This window comes from Musca domestica, unplaced genomic scaffold, assembly GCF_030504385.1.
Source record: "Musca domestica strain aabys unplaced genomic scaffold, Musca_domestica.polishedcontigs.V.1.1 48, whole genome shotgun sequence".
In the NCBI taxonomy this organism is placed as follows: Eukaryota; Metazoa; Arthropoda; class Insecta; order Diptera; family Muscidae; genus Musca; species Musca domestica.
In genome coordinates this window covers 514,100-537,822 of record NW_026712340.1, presented here as the reverse complement: position 1 = coordinate 537,822, position 23,723 = coordinate 514,100, and the positions used below count along the sequence as shown (strand labels likewise).

Sequence of the window (23,723 nt, the reverse complement as noted above, 5' to 3'; positions counted from 1 at the left end):
CAAAATTAATATACCCTCCATAGTATGGTGGAGGGTATAAAAACTACACACATTTATGAAATGATTATTACGAATTCTCTAATTGCAACAGAAATGCCACTCAACTTTAAAAGATTGCAGTTTCCTGCACCCTTGGCATTTGCTATGAAATTAATAAATCCGAAGAACAAACCCTTGGTGTATGCGGACAAAATTTGGATTTTGGGTAAAAAAACCGTCGAAAATATCTCTACCTTCACATTCAGACACGTATGTCTGTCCTCCGATGCTGTGATAGTACAATCATCCGCACATGTATTTAACAATCTATATGCCGTCTGAGGAGAAGTAAAACCTAATCTCTAACTAGGTATTTCAAACCATACTTGATTTTACACGGAAATTTAGCAATGATTTTTGGCAACCTGTTTGCATGTAGAAAGTGATATTTCGCTTTAAAAGCGATTTTTCGAATTTTTTGATAGTGGCTTTGTCAACATTTCTGTTTAGAGTTTTTATAGCATACATTTAGCCGCTACCCAGAATTTTTAACCAGTACTAATAAACTGGTCTTATCCTTCGGAAATAAACATATTTCACTAGAATCCTTGGTGCCATAAAACACCCACTGGAACTTTGAGGACAGCTTGACTGGCCAATTTCTTCAAACATTCTTTAATACTCTACTCTATAAAGGCAATTTCTCTCAACAAAATGTTTGTGGGTTTGTTGACATTGCCATTGATTATTGACCGGATGCCAATTTTTGTTCATTTCTTTATTTTACTTAACCTGAATTGGAATTTGGCTTAGAGCCATGTTTTTGCAAATTAAAAAGGACATTTTCACTTGTGCTGGGCGCCACAACATTACGGATATTGATTTTGCAATTTAAAAACTTTTGGCACTTATGTGTTGTTTAAAATTTAATATATTTAAGTAGTATCCAAATCCAATCGATTTAGAATGTATGAAGTGATTTATAATATATCAAAAAGCCTCAGCAAGACAACTGCAGCACATCGACTCTGTAACATGCATTCAGATACTACCATGGTAGAAGAATACATGTAGATGCATTAACGGGAACATTCGGCCCAATTACGGTTGTAGTTTCTATAATCGTCGTCGACTTTATGTGCAAGTCGCTCTTACCGTCGCTCCGATTCAAAAATTACGGTAAGGCATTGAAGCGACATCGACAGTTTAAAATAAAAGTTGGCAATAATTAAAAGAGCGTTGGCAACACTCCCTTGTAATTGACAAAATAAGATAAAAATTTGTTTGTATTTTGAATTCTAATTTCGTCTCTTTCGGAAAAATAAAAATATAGTGAAAAAATGAATATTATAAATGCGTTACATATCTTAAGTTCAAGTTAGGATGAAGTGGAGAATGTATTAGTAGTGCAGTGGCGAGTGCAGCAAACAAACATATTTGCATTGCCTGAATCTTGATTGTGGGTTCCAAAAGTTTATACTGCTCTTTCAAGAATTCAATAGTTTTTTTCTTTCCTTGATGACGCTTTATCATTGCTTCTTTCTGGGCGATCGAGAAGCTTGGATAGTTGTTACATCAGACTCGTCATCAGCATTGTCCACTGGTTCATTTTCCAGATCTATATCGTCTGTTAAAATTATGTCTTCCGTATTTTTTACTCCAAGTGCACGACCTGGTGGATTCAGTTACTTTTGAAACTGCATTACGTTCGCGAAGGACTCATCCCAAAGCGACAAAGTCATTTGCTTAAAAATACCACCTCCAGTGCTGCTGATTTCACCCTTATTGAGCCTAATTGTTTTTTAGTTTTAAATTTTAAATCTTCCCAAACCTAGAAGAACTTTAAAAAACTAACTAATAAAAACGTACAAAAATAATTTTAATTTTAACATACTTTTTGCCGGTCTCCAATCGGTGACCTGTTTACATTTAATTTTGTAGCAATGGATTCCAATCTGATTTAAAATTAGCTGGAAAAGTACCTTTGGTAAACCATTTTGCCAAATACATTTCGAATTGTTTTGCTGTTGTTATTTTCAATGTCGTCACATTTTTTTACGGCGACAGATTTTCTTAAAAATCGACTTCACGTCGACTGTTGTATCGACAATTATAATAGCAATCATTTGTCGCTATCGACAAAAAACGACAACCCTAATATCATTATTCATTTTGCGACGCCGACGACAACCATAATAGGGCCGATTGATATTTCAAAGTTTTTAACATGTTTTTTTTTTAAGAATCGGAGGTTGTTATAACCATGGTATAATAAGGAGGTAGAACGCCTTCATAAAACTACAGAAATACAGCCCTTGTGCTATGCCCGCTTTCTGTCTGAATTATTCAAAACTTTATGCAACAAGTTTTTTCATTTATTTGATATTGTTTCTTATTTATAAAATGAAATAAAGTTATATCTGGGTTTTCTTTTCAAAATATGACTTAAACTGCTCAATCCTTCAATTCCAATGCAAAACTTTTTAATATCTCTAATGCACGCCCCGCTATTTATTTTTCTTCCAGTCATTGATTTTGAAAATATTTTGTTTTAATTTTTTCAAAACAATGAGTACATACACAGAATTGGCAGAGGTCGGGCACAGTTAGAAACAAATTGAACTTAGCTGGTAGCTCTACCTTACCTTTTTGTGGTGTTTTACGTATTTTTAACAATTTTTACATATTTGAATCATTTTTCATTCAAAATTTTCAATTCCAAAATTAGTTTGACAGTTCATTGTCCCAGCAGCTGTGTCGATGCGACTACCTGTATTTTTCGACTATGGATACTACATTAATAGCATTAATGCTTATAGAATTTTCGCTACTTTCTGGTATCCTGGTATACCTTAGGTGACCGACCTATTTCCAGGCTTCGGAAACGATGAATGCTTTTGTAAGATACTCAAATCATGCCACATTCGACTGTTTCATCATTGCGATTGGTTCTGTTGCAATTGTAGCACGTCCTACTGCTTTGTTCGTTCGGAATTTCCTCCACTTGTTCTGTTTTTTGCCTCTATTTCGAAAAGGATGCAACGTGTATAGTTTGTTAGTTGGCTGAAAAGTAAAAGAGGTGCAGCATGCCAAGTGGGCAGGTGTTCTGCCCTCTGCTGTCAATTCAAGCCCAAAACGAATTGAGGCGGTTGCACTACTGGATCTCAGTTGTTCTCCAGCTTCGATGAGAGGGAGATGATCTTCGAGGATGGTTTTACTCTATATTGCTCCATGACTTCTATGACCGCGTCAGAGTGATGACCATTACGTCTTGCTTAATAGGCCTGTTGAACTAGAGTCTCTCTCTTATGCCTCTGTACCTCTCTTCCTAGATCATGAAGTTATTTCCTTATCTGCCGGGAGAAGGTTGCCTATCCACCAGATGGTGATAAGAATGGCATTGTTTGTAATACCCAAGCAAGCATTTTATTATGCTGTCGCACCGGTAAGATCCATGGCCCCCTCATATAGATGGTCGACAAGTGGTATGAGATGGTACACTAATGCGATTCTAAGGGCGACGTTCTGGCAAGTCTGAATATTTTTTCATTTAGGCAGCATTTTCGTTGGTGGACCACACCGGAGCCCCATATTTTACCACAAACCAGCCTATCGCCAGGTGAAAGGGGTCAACAAGATTCACAAGAGAGACTTGAAAACCTTGTTCCTGCTGCTAATCTTAAAACTCAAAGCTGTGGTATGTGCGGACGACTTAAGAACGCTATCAAATGCGACCCCAAAGACCTTGGGGTTATTGGTGGTCGGAAGTAAAACAGTCCGTGTGGACGTGGATTTCGTGTCGGATATTTCATATTCCTCGAAAATAGGTTTTGATCAACTAAGTAATAGTTTAACCGATAGCAGATGTTATCTATGATGCGTCCGGACGACATGCGTGTCCGTAATTGTCGTAATTATCTCCAAGCCATCAGGAGGGCGTGGAATGTCAGAAAGATAGAAGTTAAACAGTTTCGAAGATATCACCCCACCGTGCCCAAGCGTGTTTCCATAACCTTGACAGGGAGAATACAATTCAATTCTGCAAGAGGCCTCCTATAGATTTCTCTCCAGATCATGATGGTCTTTCTTTACATGCCTGGGGGTAGTTAGCCTATCGACCTGGTAATAATAAGGATGGCTATGTGCATACCATCCAAGCAAGGGTTGCACCGACAGCATTTTATTGTGCCTCATCACAGGAAAAACATACGTCCCCTATATAGGTTATCAACAGGTGTCATGAAGAGGCACAATATAACGGTCCTAAGCGCAGAGTTTTGACAGGATATAATACACCTTAATTCTCCGTTCTGCCAGTTATATTGCTTTTTCTCCTTATACTCTGTAAAATAAAGTTTCCATTTGTAGGAAAAAGAGCGTTCAGTGTGTTTGGAAAGGTTCGCATTCTCGTTCTCCTCCACAATATCTTTGTTTTGTCATCCTCATGGCGTACCCGCCTTTTAATTTGGCTATTAACTATAAAAGAATAAATGTACACCTGCCGTTGCCTCCTTAATTTGTAACCACGAAATAAATACGAATTAAACATTTTCAATATTGTATTAAGAATTTATTATTATTTTGTTTTTTCAATATCTCTCCCTATGTATTTATAGCAGATTGATTTCAGTTTCTTTTGCATTTTATATTCTATATTATTCATGTAATATAAATTAAAATATAGCCATTTAAAGCTATATGTCTAAATAATGTCTGCGATGTTGCTCATTTCTGGCTGTTCAAACAGCTGAAATAGTTATTGTTTAAAGTTTTAAATGTGATTAATAGGTTATCGATTTAAAAAAAAATGCAAATATGTATATAAACATAAAAACTACAATTAAATTATAAAGGTAAGCTAATAATCGATAAAACTTAAAACACCTTACTGCTGACGTATGTGTGTGTGTGCACGTATTCATTAAAAGAAAAAACAAGGGCGGTGGTTGGATTATGGTAAGCAAATGTTTACCATTTTTTGAAGATTCAACTTTAAAATAATAAATAATAAAACAAAGCAATTTAAAGTCAAATAAATTACATTACTTCATTTGCAATAACCACCATGGAGTTAGTTGATGAGTGTCTTTGAATTTGTGTGAATGTGAGCAGCTATCTATGGATGTTACTCTACAAGGAAGGAGAGTCTTATGATTAATGTAAAATGAATTTAAACCTAAGAGAAAATAAAATAAATATCTAATTACATATCCAGTAGCAAATGGATAAAAAATGTTTGTAAATTCAATAATCAAATTATTTTCAAATTTTCCTTATTTTGTTTTTTTTTAGTTGTGGGGGTTGGTTTTAGGCACTCTCAAAGCGTGCATGAAAAGGAGATGAGAGTGACGGAAGCGGAGCTAACAATTTAACTCCAGGTTTTTGGTAAGCTGAAGGGACCATAACGTTGATGGCAATCAACAGCTCTCACGGCAAAGAAATAGCGTTGACCCTCTTGAAATTGTGTAAGGGTTACGGCCATGGGCAGTAACATGGCCTTAACATCGCCCACATGACGCCATGAGTCGGCCATGGGAGGACCTGATGTTTCTTGATAGGCATAAATTTGATAGCTGACACATTCGGCATGGCGATCCATAGATTCCTCCATTGTCCAAGAGATGACAATGCCATTGTCCAGGTTACTTATACGTATAGTAGGTCTTGGAGGCGGTAACTTCCAGTTAGGATTAAATGCTTGTGGCGGCGTGGCAGGCAACGGAGCCGGATGACTGTATTTAACACGTTGTGTAACCTGAGTATTTGCTGCCACATTAATGCGTGTAATACTTGTTCCAGGAGGTGTACTTATTGTTGATGCAAATGAGTTATTTTTAAGACCTGCGAAAAGAGAACACAAATGTAAGTTTCAAATCACTTGCATTCCAAATAGCTGGCATTAACTTACCTTGCATACGATTTTTATTGCTGTTCGCCACCTGAGAGGGTGGTATACGTGCCAACGGCGGTGCTGTCCGACCATACTGTTGTGACACATTTGCGTTACTACTCTGTGCAGGTAAACTACGCCGTTGTGCTTGCGCAATTGACGCAGAATTTGTTTGCTGTGGACTAATCGGATGTGGTGCGGGTGGTGGTATTTCATCTTCATCGGTTAGATCAATGACGGCTTTCTCTTTCGGTTTTGCTGGTGTTATGCTGACAGCAGTATTACCGCCAGTAAGCTGTGTCAATGTGTTCATGTAATTATCCAAAGAAGATGAATTGTTGGTCCCAGCAGATGGTGTGGGATCGGGACGACGTGGAACAGCGGTTGTATTGTTGGGCATTTTCTGCTGTTGCACAACACGTTGGCTGAAAAAGGAAAGTATAAAAAATATAAGTAAATTTATTGTTTGGGAAATTTTTGATTTTCAAAGTAGGTAGTTGATGGAGAACATGACATTAAGGCATACTAGCGGAAATCTCTTCAGTGATCTTCAGAAAAAGGGAGTAAAGGCTCGAATTAGATGTCCGATTGTTCGTTTACCCCTGGGATGACAAATTAACGTCTACATGACACCAAGAAAATATACAAGGACCACATGAACGAACACGTTCATGGCGGTCCCTGGTCGGAGAGTACCGGCAGTACTTGAGGAGCTGATAAAGAGACCTTATTGACCTCTCACAACGCGATGGGTTAAACTATGCGGCGTACTCTGCCAATGTAAGTGCTATTTAATAGAAACACATTCAGTCCTGCCAGGACGGCGAACTAACAACCGCAGTAAAGTTCCTTCCTATGAAACCCGTTGACCATTTACATGAGGAGGCGAAAACCTTACCGGTGCGACAGCATTATAAAATGGTGGATAGGCAACCTCAGCCCAGGAATGTAAGGAATGACCTTTATGATCTAGAGAGTGCGGTAAAGATGTATAAGAGAGAGCGCCTAGATCAATAGACCTACCAAGAACGTCTGAATAGTATTCACTCTGATGGGCTCACAAAAGTAATAACAGAATATGGGGTGAATACCATAGTCGGAGATCATCCGCCTCCCATTGCAGCTAGACGACGAGATCTGCCTCGACAAACCAGAATAGTTTTGGCACAACTGAGATCTGGATGTTGCTGCCGCCTCAATTCGTATTGGGAAATGACAGTAGTGCGCAGAACTCCTATTCCAAATGAGCGGCCCACCTTTTTCACTGCTCAGCCAAACCTACTCTCCTAACTCCTGTATCGCTATGGACCCAACCAATATAGGTCATTTTCTTTTTGATCTTGGAGTTAGAAACAAAGTCACGTTAGAGTAGAGATAAACAAGGATTACATGAGCACTGACGCAATGGCTTTAGAATAGCAATGATGCGAATGTGAGCACATCGGTCTAATGGAAATATTGACCCTAAAATAAATATCGTTTCATTAGATCGGAGGAGATTTCCTCCCTGAAAACCTTCAGAACTCAGCGGTACTTTATAGCACCGTAGAGACACATGCACCGCCGGCAGTTTAGTCGATGAGCGTCCTCAAATCTAGTTGCCGAATAATGTATATGGCGCGGAGTTCCCCTTTAAACCACTGGGTCGAGAGGAATCCTCAAATACTGGACAAAGTTTATGTGTGAAAACGAAGCGAAATTCCTCCATAATGTCCGACAATCGATAAGATTCCTTCTGATGTCTAACAACAACCAGTCTACTGAAGAGTCTACTAAGATTATGAACATGACCTCCGTCCCGAAGGCATATAGTGAGTTGCCTTGGCTCTCTTTCAGAGACGAAATCTATGTCTAACAAAATCTACATATTGGAATTTTAATCTACATTTTATACTCACTTATTATGCAAATTGCCGACTGGCGGTCTAGGGCTCTGCTGCTGCTGCTGTGGTATTCGCTGAGCCGAAACATCCTGATTGGGCGATGCCTTAGACTGCTGTATATATCTCTGCCTTTGAATGGCTGCTGCATTCATATTTGACGTCTGCGTAGCACCCACTGGAGATGGCGTGGCATTTTTATTCAATATTCTTGGTTGTTGCAATTGGTTCTGGGTATGATTATTGCGATAAACTTGTGTTGCCGTATTGGAGGTTGGCGAAGCGTTAACCGATGACGTTGAATTACTGCTGGGCATTGGTCGAATGGGTGTGACTTTTTGAGCGCATCCACGTCTTGGTGCCGTATTCGTTGACGTTGAATTGACGTTAGCATTGGATGCAGTACGTAAAGCCGATTCGACATTGGTTTGGGGAGGATTGAATTGTCTTTGAGGTGATGTTAGGTTACTGTGCGATGGTGCAGTCGATGCACGTTGTGGGGAAACTGCCGGTATATTACTTGAACTACTGCCACTCGCAGCAGCAGAAGCGGCAGCATTTGCTTCCATGAGAGTCTTCTTATTGGGTATGTACACTTGGAGACCAACAGCTCGTGTAATTTTGACTGGCATTATGAACTGAGCATTTCGTTGTTCAATATCTTTGACCACACGATTGTGCACCATTTCAAGATCCCGGAACTGTTTGGATAATTCAGATATTTTGGCTCGATGTGATGTTATCAGTTTTTCCTGTTTCTCAATTAGCTCCCGCATTTCCGCAAATTCACTGCGATGTATAATGGCTTCAACCACCTTCTGTAAGACCAACTCTTCGAGATCTTGTTTTGTCATTTTGTCAAAGGACTTGCGGAATTTTTTCAAAAAGCCCAAACTAATTGCATCGCCTTCTCCCAGATTCTTTAGATTTGGTGCAGGATACAAGCGTATGGGCTCTTCAGAGGGTTCACTCTTTAAAACATCCTTCTTTACATCCACTTTCTTCTCATCGATACTTTCATCAGTTTTTATGACCTTTTCATCCATCTTCTTTACATCCTCCACAATTTTCTTATCCTCAGTTTCCTCTGTTCTTGGTTTTTTCGTGGAGTTTTCTGCAACGGATATCTTAGAATCATTGGACTTTTCATTGTCCATCTCTAATTCAATGACATCGTGGGTTCGTTTAAGCGATGTTGATAAAATGCTAGTGGAGGCACTTTCAGCCTCCGTTTTCTTTTCCACACATTCTGATGTTCTTCTACTTTTGCTATCTTCATCTGTTTTGGAGGAGGATATTTCACTGTCCTCACTCAGTCTTGGACGTTTGGCAGGTGGAACAGCTTCGGAGGATTCATCGCCCTTTTCTGAAGAAATCTCAGCTTCCTTAGATTCAGTTTCAATTAACTCCACATCACCATCATCATCTTCTTCGTCGTTTTCATTTTCCTCAGGTGTTGGTTCATCACCGGTATTGTCACTTTGTTTTGCTTCCAGCAATAAATTGCTACTACTGCTACAATTACTATTCTCCTCGGCATCATCAGGTTTTTTCGTCGCTTTATCTGTGCCAACAACAAAGTCATCGCGAGCATTATCTGAATTATCCATGTCAATGGTGGAATGTTTTCTTTCGGCTTCCTTGTTCTCTTTTTCGCTTTCCTCATTTGTCTTTGTGGGTATTTCACTAGTTTTTTCTGTGTCCATACTTTTTTCTTCGCTTTCTTTCTTTTTCGGACTTGTCTCCTTTGCTATTTTGTCAATTTGCATTTCATCATCATCGTCCAAGATGACAATGTCATTTTCTTCCTCAGATTTTTCTTTGTTTTCTTTTGGTTGTTTTTCTTCTGAAGTTAATGGAACCGAAGATTTTTCGGAGTTTGTCTCAGTATCCTCCACTTCTGACAATTTCGCCTCATCCTGCTTTTCTGGTGGTTTGTCTACATAAAAGACAATCTCATCGTCTGAATCATCATTTTCTGTTGTTTCTTCCACCTTCTTTGGACTTTCCTTTTCTTCCAATGCTGCAGGTGTTACGGTATTACTTTCATTTGATTCCTGGTCTTCCTTAATATCATTAGAATCTTGAGGTTTAGTTTTGTTCTCTGAATGGTTCTCTTCTATTGTATTGTCGACCTCATCGGGTTTCTTTTGTTCTTCATCCAAAGTCTTTGTTTCATTATCGTCTGTTTCTTTTGATTTTTCAGTATTGAGATCCTTTTCATCTTCGGATAGAATCAAGTCATCGATTTTATCGCTTTCTGTAAATACCGTATCTTCATCGTTCTTAGCATCCAACAACTCATTTTCTTTGATAGAATCTACTGTCTCTTCATCATCCACTAACATCTTGTCCAGATCGTTAGTATTTTCTTCTTCCAATAATTTATCAGCGTTCTCGAGAGGAACGTCTTCAGCGATTTTTTCTTCTGTGATTTTTGTAGTGGTCGGTGTGTCAGCTTCATAAGTTGGTGAAACATCCTCTGCATCATTGGTTTTGGCATCACCAGTTTTGTTTTCGGCAATGCTTTCAACATTACCTTCGTCTTTGCTGGTTTCTTCAGTCATTCCTTCGGTATTTGGAGGAATGACACTGACGGTTTCATCTTTCTTTTCAGTTGCGACTTCTTCCGTTTCTTTAATTTCTGCACAGGAGTTATCTTCCCGTGTAATGGTTTCCACCTCATCTTTTGACTCTTCCTGAGTTTCCAGTGCTGTCGATACCTCTTTATCAACTTCCAAACAACTTTCATTTGCTGCTGTATCATCTAATAAAATTACACTATCTTCCATAGTTTCGACTTTTGATTCATCAGCAGCATTACTGACAGCTTCTACTTCATTTTCTTTTTCTTCAGTCACAGCACTTTCTTCGTCTAAACAATCCTCTACGATGTCATTAATTTTAGACAGTAGGGTATCTAGGTCATCACCAGGGTCACGGACATTAGTTGAACTGGTGGTAGAGTTGGATGTCTCAACTTTATCGGCTAAAATATCATCCACTGCCACCGACACTGAGGATGCAATGCTATTTACTTTGACATCTGTCAATTTGGGCAAAGCATCATCCTCGGCTAATAAAGCATCTTCAAGATCTGACGTGACGGGTGCAGCTGCCGTCGATTCCAAATCAATTAAGGAAGATATAGTTTCATCGCCACCATTTGTAACTATACCATTGTTTGATTTTTCTATAATTGAAAGGAATTTAATAAATTTTGAACATTTAATTGTTTTTTTTATTTTTTGAACTCACCACAATCATTATCTGTTTTTATAATGTCATCACAATTCAGTTGGGCAGGTTTAACTTCTTCTGCTAAGTCTCTCATCACTACATCGCTGACACCATCTGTAACATCAGTGCTTTTTACAGGGGCCAAGAGGTCATTTAAGTCAACGGACGCACTCTGTTTTACTTCCATCATATTGTGTTTGGTGCTTTGTTAAGAAAACTTAATTTCCATTCATTTGAATTGATAAAGGATTCTAAAAACAAATATAAAGATATGATTGAATAATATAAAATATCTGTTATTAATAAAATAAATATAATATAAATAAAAACTAATAAATTAATTAAAAATAATATCAAAAACAAACACAAAATTAAAATTCCCACAGAACTTTGGTCTCATGTCAAGCCGGTAGAAGCAAGGAAGCGAAAGCCAACGGCATCTTGACATTGAATGTGATACCAATCCATGCACATCCATTACTTAAAGGCTCGACATAGATTATAGAAACTAGGGCCCTAAAATAATCCATATAGTTTCATATATTTTTCTTATAAACGACATAAACATACTCCTTCGACACATTAGCTTGGTTCACTGAACATGCGCCAAAATAATAACAGCTTTTCATTGTTTAAGTAAAAGCCAACAGGTAAAAAAATATTTAATTAATTCCACATTTTGGCAAACAAGCATTGACACCAAATATAAGAACCATAAATCATAAATTAACATATAGAAAAAACAATAATATTTACGGAATTTATTGTTTGACTTTTTTTATAAATAAGTTCCTGTCAAGCGCTAATCTCTTCCCCAGTTAACATATTATAATTTTTCCGTTTTTTTAGTTTTAACAATAATGCTAATAAAGTTTTACGATCAATAAAGTACATTTTAGTTTTCCCCTATCAAATTAAACAAAAACACTGAACGTAACCTGTGCCCAGATAACATTCACTGAACGCACCCCAAACAAATAAACAGCTGTTCACGTCAGAGACAAATGCTCAAAGCCAATTGAACCGATTATAACAAACAACAACCACGGAATTTTAATTTTAGCTGTCATTCATTAGTTCTAAATAAAAAACGATAATACACTGTAGTTACATAAAAATATGTACCTACAACTTCTACAAAGACTGAAGGCAAAACTTTCAAAAAAAATTAAATGATATGCATGACTTAATAAAGCCAGACGAACTGAAGTTTTGAACTAATTTTCTGTATCTAGGTACAATTTAAAACAATTTAATATGAACTATTAATTAATAATACACAATCAACGCAATCAACTAAGCTAGACTTGAGATACCCTTAGCATAACCAACAATTCATGGTTGTTCTTTAGATCGTCATCATATGTTTTGTTATGAAAGGACAAATTATTCGGTTACCTTTAGAGTGTACATCACTATGATACATGGAAACAAAAATTACAAATGGTAATTACGAAAAACAAAAAAAGAAAAATTGTAAAGAAAATACAAGCAAAATGTTTGGCAAAAATTTTGATTGCGAAGTGGCTAACTACACCAAAAACTGCATGTAGGATTCTGAATTTGTGCGGAGATTTTGAATACGTTAAGAATTTTGGAAAATCTAAATAATAAAAAGTCCGTGGTAACCCTGGAGACCCATGGCCAGATATCAAAGAAGGTATTACTGCTTAATTCAACCTAATTTAAAATTATTTGCGTGTACTTAAATAATTTACATTTCGTTCTTGAAAACAAAATGGCGTTCCCATCAAGGCAATTGTTGTGTTCTATAAATGATATGTCAATGTACGGTACGTTTTCTATATAACGAGATAAACAACAAACAAGGCGCAACTAATAACAACACAATAAGAGCAAGCAAGAGAGCGAGAGAAAGAGTGGCAGTACAAGGGAGAGCAAGAAAAGATACCAAAGCGGGGACATAGATAACTATAAAAATAGGTAAAAATAAGAAAAATAATAGATTTTTATTTAACTTACATTGTTTGTTCTAAAATGTTAAAGTATATTGCAAAATATTTAGCTTTATGTAAAGCCTCAGGCTTACAGAAACACTGTCGCAAATGTTAACAAAAATAACGCAACCGTACGTCACCACGTGAAGCGGAGAACTGAACAGCAGCGAGCTATAAAGAAACAAGTGAGACATTGTGCTTGCATGATTTTCGATGTTCGTGTTGAACATGCTCGGCTATAGGTTCGTTTCAGGTTAGGCTGTACTCTCGGGTAAAGGAAAGTCGATAAATGGGACCAATGGTTCCAAGGGGGGAGCCGATTGTTTTTTAAAATATCTAGATATTTTTCAAAAAAAAATGGCCCGCTTCCTGTCCTAAAGAAAATAAAATGTTGGGCTAGGTAAGGGGAGATTACCGATTTTTCATATCAAGTACCCTATTTTATTGTGGACATGAAATATGAGTCCAGGTCCTGAGCAAAGTAGAGCTTATTCTGAAGCGTTCAAATGTAACAGACAACACACTTAGCAGCCAAACAAAATGCTGCCATCTATAGCATATTCATTTGCTAGAGACAACACAGAACAATTTTGTGTGTGCAAATTTGAGGCATTGAGACAATGGGGGGCACGACAAAAGATACACCTACCTAACTAAATACTGTTGCGTAACACAGAGAAAGTCGAAATAAAACAACAAATTCGAAAGGTTTTAATATATTGCCCCCTAACCTCAAAGACCCCTTTTTAGTTAAACGAAATATACTTGTTCAACATATCCAGATATGGGTTGAAGACTGAAATTTTACACAAATAGAATGCATCTATACATAAAAAACATTACAGAGAAACCAGATGTGAACTAACAGACAACATTGCATGGCGGCATCATAAGCGAAATTTTGTATTATACATACACAAAACGAGGTTTGCGATATGAGAAGACAACTGGCTGAAATGTTTCCAGCATGTATACCTAACTACCTATATGACGGGGAGAAAAATTGAGATAATGTAAATCCACTTTAAAATGTGAAAAGAAGGTAACTGGCATTGGTAACTCAATCTCTAGGGAGTTCTAACGAAAACCAACAATATCCAGCTAGTTAGATATAGCCCGGAACCAAATGTTTCCGCTTTACTTATATGGTAAACTAGAATACCCCCTAAGTCTTTCGGAAACGTTTAATAGTTCATCAAAAAAACTATTATTTTCCTCAGCATTCAGCTAAAAAATCAGTTTAGGAAACATTTGCTATGCAACGACCAAATACTAATGAAATCACTCATCATTGTAGTGTGTATGTGTGTGGTGGTGAATGGATATGAATGTTCAGTTAAAGGCAAGTATAGTGGCTTAAATACCTCAGGTCATCTACAGAAATTTTTTCACAAGTAATAGTTCCTAGGAATTGGACTTTTTTAAATAAAATCTTAATATTTTACGTAAAAAATAAGGCCCTCATTATAGGTAAACAAAAACACACATAACAGCTACATATTCTGCTTACAATAGAGAAAGAATTCTAAATAACCATCTATAGTATCTACTGAATGGATAGTTACATTTATTATTAACTTTTTTTCCAAATTCTATCATAAAATTTTATAAAATCAATGTAGGTACGAAGATAGGTAATTTATTTTACATGTTTATAAAAATGAGAGTAAGAGCAGATACTCTCTGAAAATAAAATTCACTCTCTCTTTCTCTCTTAGTTTTCTGTATTGGTTGGGGCAACGTTTTTTTTTTCTTGTTGTCAGTTGTGCTCATTATTGTTTTGTTTGTTAGCTCTGTGCGGCCCGCCCCGCTTACTTATATAAAAATGAACAAAGAAAGGGAGGAATATGAACCGAGAATTTAGAAACATATTCTATAGGGCAATTTATTTTTAAAGATTTTGAATGTTATAATAAAAAAAATAATGGCGATTTCTATTTGCTTTGAGGTTTAATTTAAGAGATTTTCAATAAATCAGACTTAAAAAAAATATAAATATCTATAGAGAGGTACCTTTATTTTTATCCTACATACATGGGATTTTTACCCGGACATAGTTGCATAAATAAAGAAAAACATGTTTTATACCAATAGTCATTGGTACAACAAACAAAACTACAAAGCTATCCACAGCAAACAACATACGGGGGCAGTACAGAATAAATGAGGTAAACTGAAAGTTTAAAGAGAAAAGTTAAAAAATTTACAAATTATTATTTTTATATACATTTAATGTTAATAAATGCTTTAAAAAATATAAATATCAACTAAATCAAAATTATGTATGAATATTTGGCTAATTGTTGGGTATATTTTTGTAGAGACATGACGTCACAATACATTGGACCACCGCCGTGTGCTCTGACCCTGCTTGATTTTGTTAAGTCATTTTTAAAGAAAAATTTTTACCCGATTCCCTGAGATATATAACATTATAAAAAAGCAAAATATAAGATAAAAAGGCCAAAGAGAAAATAAAAACCCGTCGCACCTGATTCGCGTCACGTATACATACACAAATGACACAACCTGCCATAGCAAATAGTTGTTAATAAAAGCATTTCTCATATACCCATAAACACAGGAAAAATATATAAAAAGTCGAACAATACTTAAAAAATATATTTTTTTTTAATTTACTTATTAAAGTCACATATGTGCCCTAAAACCAAGGGAACATAATATACTCAAAAGAAAAAAAGAGAGAGAGAGAGAGAGGGAGAGAGTGTATAATCAATTATCCACAATGTTAATGCATAACCTACTTATTCTGGAAAATAAAGATTTGACTTTTATTCATACGTAGGTAACTAAATTGTTTTTATTTAATGCAAATTTCCTTAACATTTTAAAATTCTATAAAAATTAATAAAACGACAAAAAGGAATATGTTAAAAGTATCCAATCGTATGTTGTATTTAAAATCTTCTGTTATGACGAATAAGTGTGTCCATTAACCTACAGTGTGAAGACTTATAACGTAAAGATGTATCATCTTCACTTTAAAATGCGTTCGCAGTACTTTATTGGCAATTGATGATTACTCGTTTTGATATCCACTGAAAAATAAAATGGTACACCTTATTTGTTATTGTTTTTTCGTGTTGAAATTAACTTATTTCTGATCGATACTTTATTTGAAAAAGTATTTCATGTATTTTGCAAGTAACCAGGAGAAAAACATTAAAAATGTCACATGAGCATCGAACTATATGGTATTCATATTATAGACGGGAACGTCTGACTTTTAATTCATACTGATATATATATGAAATGGAGAAAGATATGGTTGTAGAGGTCTTCCGAATAATCAAGTTTAATGTCTTGCAATAAACAATTCAAAAATCACAGAGGAACATAAAATTCGGACATTCTCATTCGGACAAAATCATTGGCAATGAATCTTTTCTTACAATCTAAAATAACTAAATAACATAATAATTACAAGAAAATCGAACATTCATATCCAATTTTATGCGAAATCATTAATTCCGATAAATTCCATATTCATATCAGGTTTCTGGTTGAGAGAAATATTTACGCATAGCAAGTTGTAAAGAATAGCTGACTTGTTTCGCAAGTTATGACAGACAAAATTATGGAAAATTGTGACCGTTTGTGTCTGAGATACCAGAAGGCGTTCACAGATATGTAGTACCTTCACAAAAGATCGTATGTTATCAAAAACGTTTGATTGCTTTTCGCTTTCTTTATTTCGCTTTCTTTGAGCAATTTGTTTTTCAAATCTGGAACCCTATGTGAGAGATGTAGCAAAGTAAATGGTCCGGTCTCTGCCATCTTTATAACAAACCTTGTGTTAATTTCGCGTTTTATGAGCTTCATGAAACACATGAAACACGTTTCGTATTTTACGTCACTGTCAAACATCTTCAGTTTCAGTCTATAGTACCTGACTGCCAAATCCTTGAATTTTATTACCAAAATGCATGCTCTGTTAAGAAAACTCATGGCGCACTTCTTCCATTTTAAGGTGGCATAGCACGCATAACAATGGACTTATTGAGAATCGAGTACGTTGAACATTTAATTTCATTATCGACTTAAAGACTATTGCTATTTATTGTTGGGTTATGTTGAAGCTCATGTCTATCAAGACACGTCCGTTTCAATGGGCACATTGGAAGATAACATTGAAGAATTTAATCGTGAGAAACCGGTTGAAATGTTGTAAAGAGTATGGCAAAATTAAACTAAGCGGATGGACCATTTGAGGCGCAGTCGCGGTCAACATTGACATGAAATAATCTTCACACTAAATTATATGGACAGTAGTCGGCACCACTTGCCAATCGTCGGTATGACATGTTCCAACATTCGGCATACCGATTTTTTTAAGGATAATTAATATTAATAAAAAAATTAGTTTATTAAAATATTATATTTTTGTTAAACTGATTCGACGTCTTCATTGTACATTTCTTAAGGATATGGATTGTGCCGTTTATGCTGAGGACCTTCACACACAAAAATTTAATTTTTGTTAGAATATATCATCTTTTCTTAGCGAAACTGTACTCAAAGATAGCTGACATTATATTCGAAGCATGGTAGAAAAATTCAGGTAGATGCGTCAACGCTTGGAAACATTGATATGTCAAAAAATTTTAAATGTCTTTTCAAATATAAGTAGATTTTTATATGTTTTCTTATACGACGTCATTCTGAGGTTATTGTAATAATCGTTTTTCAACAATCTTTACAAATTTAAATAACTTTTCATTTAATATTTTCAATTCCAAAATTGGTTTGACAGTTCATTGTTCTAGCAGCTGTGTCGATATATTCTTCTACCATGATTCGAAGCAAACAAAAATTTCTGCTTACATTTGTTTCAGTTATTTGAGCTTAAAAATAAAAAGTGCCGACTACTGGGACATGCCGAACTTAGGCACACTTACCCTATGTCTATTGAATTATATTACAAAAAATCTAATCAGGTCATTTTATCGGTAAAAGTAAAATGATAATTTTCTCTATTGTAGGATCCACGTTATGTTTGCGATTATTACTTTATGTTATAATTTCTTTTTATAGTATATAGATACCGGGCTTTTCGAATTATAAACAATTTTATTAATGTTGTACCATTACACCTATTATATGTTGGTTTAACAAAATTGTAATCTGAAATCTCTTGTCGTTAATAGTCTCCCATGTTAAATTCACATACAACGACTGCCTTAGTATTTGTCCGTGAAATATTGATAAACAAAGTCACATTGTATAGAATTTGATACTAAACATTTTACCGGCTTTTTCTACAGCACGGCAAAACAAATTTCCCAATACGAACCATGGAATGTTAAACAAAAACTACCTATCTACAACCCTAACATTATTTTCAAAATGATGTGGTGAGACCATGTCATGTGTAGAACAACATCATTCATTCATTGTATATTTAATATTATTTTATAAGTTAAATTTAATATTTTTACAAAATAGAATAATAGAAAATGATTTTTTCAAAGATTTTCATTTCAAGTGTGTATAACAAAATTCATAACCTGTTAATGCATTATATGAACGACACCAAAAGAGAGCTAGAGAGAGAGAGAGAGAATGTGTTGTGTGGCTCTCACACAATATATAGATGTAGGGTGCTCTTTATTTGCTTTTTATAGTTTCGGAAGATACTTTAATAAACTACAGATTGCAAAAAATGAATGTGAAATGAATGTTGCAAATTGTACCCGCGGCCTTAAGGGCATTCTGTATAAAACGCTTCAGTAATAAATGAAATGTTAACTCTATTGCCAAAGTACTAGAACTTCATAGTAGATATTTAGATTTAACAACAACGCAACAGTGGCATCATAACCTATTAAAAATATGAATACAAAAATGTTCCTATTTTCACATTTGTTAAATAGTAAAATGCAATTCAGAAAATAAATTATTTCCTACCCAGCTAAAAAAAAGAGAGCTATGTAGTTAGGTTTATTCCCCTATTATAGTCCGTATGTAAGACAGAGATAGAGCAATGAAATACCAATGAAAATAGTTTATATATACCTAAATACTTGTTACTAATTTCTGAAATATGTCTATTTTAAAGAAATTTTTTAGCTTATTTATACAATAGAGAATGTTTATAATCCTCCTTTAAAGGTCAAAGTCCAATTCCTGGGGAAGTCTCAATAGAAATCCAAATAACATTCTGCACAAAAGTTGTGTGTCTACATGACTACGCCACGAAGCATGGTGGGTCATAACAAAATCGACAATAAGCAACTAAAGAGGGGCTCTTTGCAAAAGGTTACACAATGTACATACGTACATATGCATGTGTTTGTGTGTGTGCGCCTCGCCATCCATGAAGATGATTTTTATAAAAAGATGTTGGTTTTTTTTATTAAAAACATACCTGAAAACAAATAACATAACCTACAAGTTTGATTTGTCATACCACCTAGGTATAAAAAGTAACACGCCATTGGCTTTTGTAGCACAGCAATGATCCATAAATCGATATATGGCAATCTGAACAAAACCTATAATGTGTACCTATATAGATAACCGTAAAACTAAATCCGAGCCTAAATGTGTTGGATTTCCAGATTGGAATATAGCCGAAACCTATCAAAAAGAATACAATAAGAAGTGAAGGGAGAAAGAGAGAGAGAGCGAAAGTATGGGAAGAGAGTTCTGGTTATAGCTAAATTTGCTGTTAACAAAATACTACACATTTAACTGTATGAATGGGTAATACTTTGTATGGTAGGTACAGAACACAAATGTGGAACTGCAACTTTTTTTTGAGACAAAATAAGGCAAATGACATTTAGGAAAACTTTTTTTAACTAATAATACGCAAAATAAATGCATAGAGACTATTTGAGTAGAGGGGCAGCCATATTGATTTTTTATCGCATTTTCAGACTAGGGACCTTACAAAGTGACATGCAAAGTCTCGTCGTTGTTGTTCTGCTCGTATGATGATGTTTTTTAAAGATGGCCGACTTTTTGTGTAATGTTTGAGGTTATGTCTCGCACACATTACCAAGGGAAATCATTTTTTACCCATACCAAGTTCATGGCTTACAGCATACAACAACAACTAAACATAAAAAATCTGTTAATAAATATATAACAAATATTTAAATTATTTTGCAAAAAGTACTGGTACCGTAATTGATGTTCAGAACATTTTAGGGTTGCCAACGTCACAATATTCAACCATTTTTGAGGATTTGCAAGGGAAATAATAACAGAAAATACCCTGAGCTAAGAAATCCAATATAAATGGAAAAATTTCTTGAAATTTAAAAAAAAATGTTAGCTAATATCATACGAATTACTAATATATTCAAGTTAATGTCATAAAAACCGAAATGCTAACATTTGTGGCCATAATAAGGAATTCTTGATTTCAATACACTCAACACTTTTTAGAAAATTTAAATTAATTATCGATTAAATATCCTTATTTAATCCATTCCTGGCGGTGACATTTGCTTTCCATATTTTTATTTAATGTTCCAGTCATCAAATTTTGGTCTGCTTTTTCCTTCAATGAGAATTCATGTGACCGTTGAAAGTTGTGTCAGGGTTCTAAGCTTGATTTCGACTGATAGTGGTACCGTATAGTACCCAGATTCCCGTTATCAAATTAATACACTTCTTTTATTAAACAAAACACTTTTATGCTGGTGTCGTTACTTTACAAAGATCACGCAAAGAACGGATTGTTATAAAACAAAATAATTTCAAATATATTTAAATTTTGAGAGTATAGTAGTTTAAAAATAAAATATTCATATTAATATGTTCCAAGAAATGTTGATAACTATATATTAATTATATGGAAGTGATTATCAAAAATCGGCCTTTTAGCCTAATTTTCTAATTGGCATTTTAACTAGTCAGATTTTCACTTCTAAAATAAAATATCTTACTGAGCTCAGTTGTGGTGCAACTTGTCGTCACCTAAATAAATCGGTCAATTGTATTTTAATAATATAACTGGAATTGATTAAGTGTCTAGGCAAATATCTAAAACCAAATTATTACAAAATTGCATGGAACTGTATAGGTATGACAAGTATGGAAAATAAGTTTAAAAAATAAAAATTAATTAAAATAACAAACCAGATCCGATAAGGTTTGAATATGAATGAAAAACTGGAGCAATGTCGACTCCAGTTTAGGATTTATTAAAAAGGTGCGTCTTGATCGATTGCTATTTGCAATCTTTTAAGTTCTCCCCGATTTTTTTTTTGTTTTTTGAATAAAAATATTATAAAATAAAAAAAAAAAACATGAAACATTTTAAAGCAAAAGTGCAAAGAAAAATACCAAAGTTCTACGTTTCTTGCAGGTTTTGAAACAGAACATATATTATTTTTAATTTAAAACGTTTTTTTTTACATTTGCCTTTTAGAACCTTCAGTGCACAATAACAATTCGCATCCCACAATTCTTTCAAAACAAACGACAAATTGGCAACCCTTATGGAAGCGTTCATGGCGTGTATGCACAAAAAAATGAAAACAAAAACGGATTATTTTAAACTGTCGCAACTAGCTCTATTATATATAAGCATATTTTCTACTTTTCCTATACTTACCGATTTATTATTATTACTTTAAGTTGTTTTTTAGAAGCAACTCCAACAATTTTTCTTTCATATATAAATAAACATTTATCTTTTCAAACAAAACTATTTCATTCAATCATAAGTTTCCAGAATTTCATTGAACTTTTTTTCAATGCTGTGAAGTATTATTTTTATTATGTTTTTTTTTTTATCGGATATATTTTTAATAGCACAAAAATATGTTTGTTTTTATAAAAACTTGGCGTGAAAAAATAAAACTGTCCGCTACCTCTTGTTGTATGCCGTCAAACCACAAACATTGAATGCAGCTATGTTGAGTTAACAGATGTAATGTCATTGATACAGAGCTGCCAATCGGCATGAATTTAGTGAACACATCTCAAATAATCAAAATGGCAGCACAAAAACTTTATATTGAAATTGCGCAAAAAAGAGAATATAAGTTAATTTTATGGCATTTAAAACAAGGTTAACGGTAATTTTAGTTTTTGTTATTTAGTAAGTTTCTATAAAATTAACCATTCAGCTGCAAAACAAATATGTTATATAGGTCAACATTTATTAATTGGGGTATACCATGGTAGAAGAATATAGGTAGACGCTTCGACACAGCTGCTGGGACAATGAACTGTCAAAACAATTTTGGAATCGAAAGTTTTGAAAGAAAAATTACTCAAAATTGTAAAAATTATTAAAAAATGCATATTTTAACTACCTCTGATTGGCGTTGTGTGGTAAAACATAGACAAATGTACTTATTTTGCAGAAATATATAAAAAAAAATTGACATGTCAATATTCACAAGCGTTGATGCATTTACCTGTATTTTTCTACCATGGGGTATACATTATCATTAAAATTCTGACTTATTCTATACCATTCGTCTCACATCACGGCATACCAACGCGATTAAGCTGCTATTAGACGATAAGGGGTTTACACATATGGTGTCAAATAGATAGTAAGAATTATGAGTTATAAGTTAAAATGGCATTTTTAACGTTGAGTTAAAAAGGTAAAGTCATGCAATCATATGTTTACATTTTTTTTTTTTTTTTTTTTCAAAATTATGTGTATTTAAAAATCCATTGTATAAGTTACCGAAATAAACACTCGTCGCTGAGAAATGCTTGGTTAGCATTTTCCCACAATAAATGACTGTAAGTGCATCGTCGACACATTTTGAAAAAGCACCACCATGAAATGAAAGACAAAACTAAAACTCGACAGTCTTCCATCGAAACTCAAACTTAAAACAAGCAGCACCAACAAGTAAAGGAACTTGAGCAGCAACAACAACAATAACAACAACATTCAACAATCAACATTAATAATAATTAATAATTTTAATAACTAAACTTAAGAAACAACAACAATTAATATTACTCTAATAATTTTAGTGAAACGCTTAATACTTAATAAATAATAATTAAAAAAAGATAATCAAGAAGTTAAAACAAATAACTTATACACATAAATCAGAGATGGGGAACTGTTTTCTATGCCATGTAATTTGACAAAGTAAATTACAGAAATGCAGAGCTGGGAATGCTTATTTAAACCTTCCTTCCTTATTTTACGATGGAAAAGACCAAAAATTATAAATAAAAAATGTGTATAAATATTAAATCTTTGTTCGAACATTAGCCAACTGTGTGTGTATAGATACACCCTTAGGAAGATATAAATGACGTTCAGCTAATGTTTGGTTACATACCTGGTAGAAGAATATAGGTAGACGGTAGACCAATTTTGGAATTGAAAATGTTGAATGAAAAATTATTTAAATTTGTAAAAAATGTTGAATTATGCGAATTATTATAACCTCCGAATCGTGGTAGAAGAATACAGGTAGTCGCTTCGACACATCTGCTGGGACAATGAACTGTCAAACCGATTTTGGAATTGAAAATGTTGAATGAAAAATTATTAAAATTTGTAAAAATTGTTGAGAAATGCATATTGCTACAACCTCCGATTTGCATCGTATAAGAAAATATATAAAAATGTACTTATTTTTGACAAAACAATTTTAAAATATTGACATATCAATGTTCGCAAGCGTTGATGCATCTACCTATATTCTTCTACCATGCTCCGAATGACGTCGTATAAGAAAACCTATAAAAATCTACTCATATGTGAAAAAAACATTCAAATTTGTTTGACATATCAATGCTCCCAAACATTGGTGC

General features: G+C 34.4%; 1 protein-coding gene and 1 long non-coding RNA gene across 3 annotated transcripts; one reads left to right on the top strand and one right to left on the bottom strand.

Annotated features, from left to right (window-relative positions):
* Positions 1 to 4,527: 4,527 nt before the first annotated feature.
* LOC101891810 (activating transcription factor 7-interacting protein 1) lies at positions 4,528 to 21,828 on the bottom strand. 2 transcript variants are annotated; one of them, XM_005181754.4, is made up of 5 exons: positions 21,538 to 21,828; positions 11,008 to 11,240; positions 7,768 to 10,942; positions 5,888 to 6,294; positions 4,528 to 5,820 (listed from the first exon to the last, which is right to left on the bottom strand). In XM_005181754.4, exons 2-5 carry the CDS (start codon positions 11,177 to 11,179, stop codon positions 5,348 to 5,350), a joined length of 4,227 nt encoding a protein of 1,408 aa, XP_005181811.2. In that variant the 5' UTR covers positions 11,180 to 11,240; positions 21,538 to 21,828; the 3' UTR covers positions 4,528 to 5,347. The 2 variants fall into 2 exon arrangements, with proteins under 2 accessions (XP_005181811.2, XP_005181812.2); XM_005181755.4 differs by lacking the exon at positions 21,538 to 21,828 and adding an exon at positions 12,973 to 13,118.
* Positions 12,070 to 21,531, top strand: LOC109612251 (uncharacterized). The gene is made up of 3 exons (XR_002194420.2): positions 12,070 to 12,649; positions 12,745 to 12,933; positions 21,352 to 21,531. It is a non-coding gene; the product is annotated as an uncharacterized LOC109612251 (long non-coding RNA).
* Positions 21,829 to 23,723: the final 1,895 nt, after the last annotated feature.

Bases quoted from the DNA above. Each gene is read 5' to 3' on its own strand.
- LOC101891810 (XM_005181754.4), bottom strand. From the start codon at position 11,179: ATGATGGAAGTAAAACAGAGTGCGTCCGTTGACTTAAATGACCTCTTG. The intron at 10,943-11,007 runs GTGAGTTCAAAA...TTTCAATTATAG, and splicing joins AAAAACAGATAATGATTGTG to AAAAATCAAACAATGGTATA. The intron at 5,821-5,887 runs GTAAGTTAATGC...CTCTTTTCGCAG, and splicing joins CAATAAAAATCGTATGCAAG to GTCTTAAAAATAACTCATTT.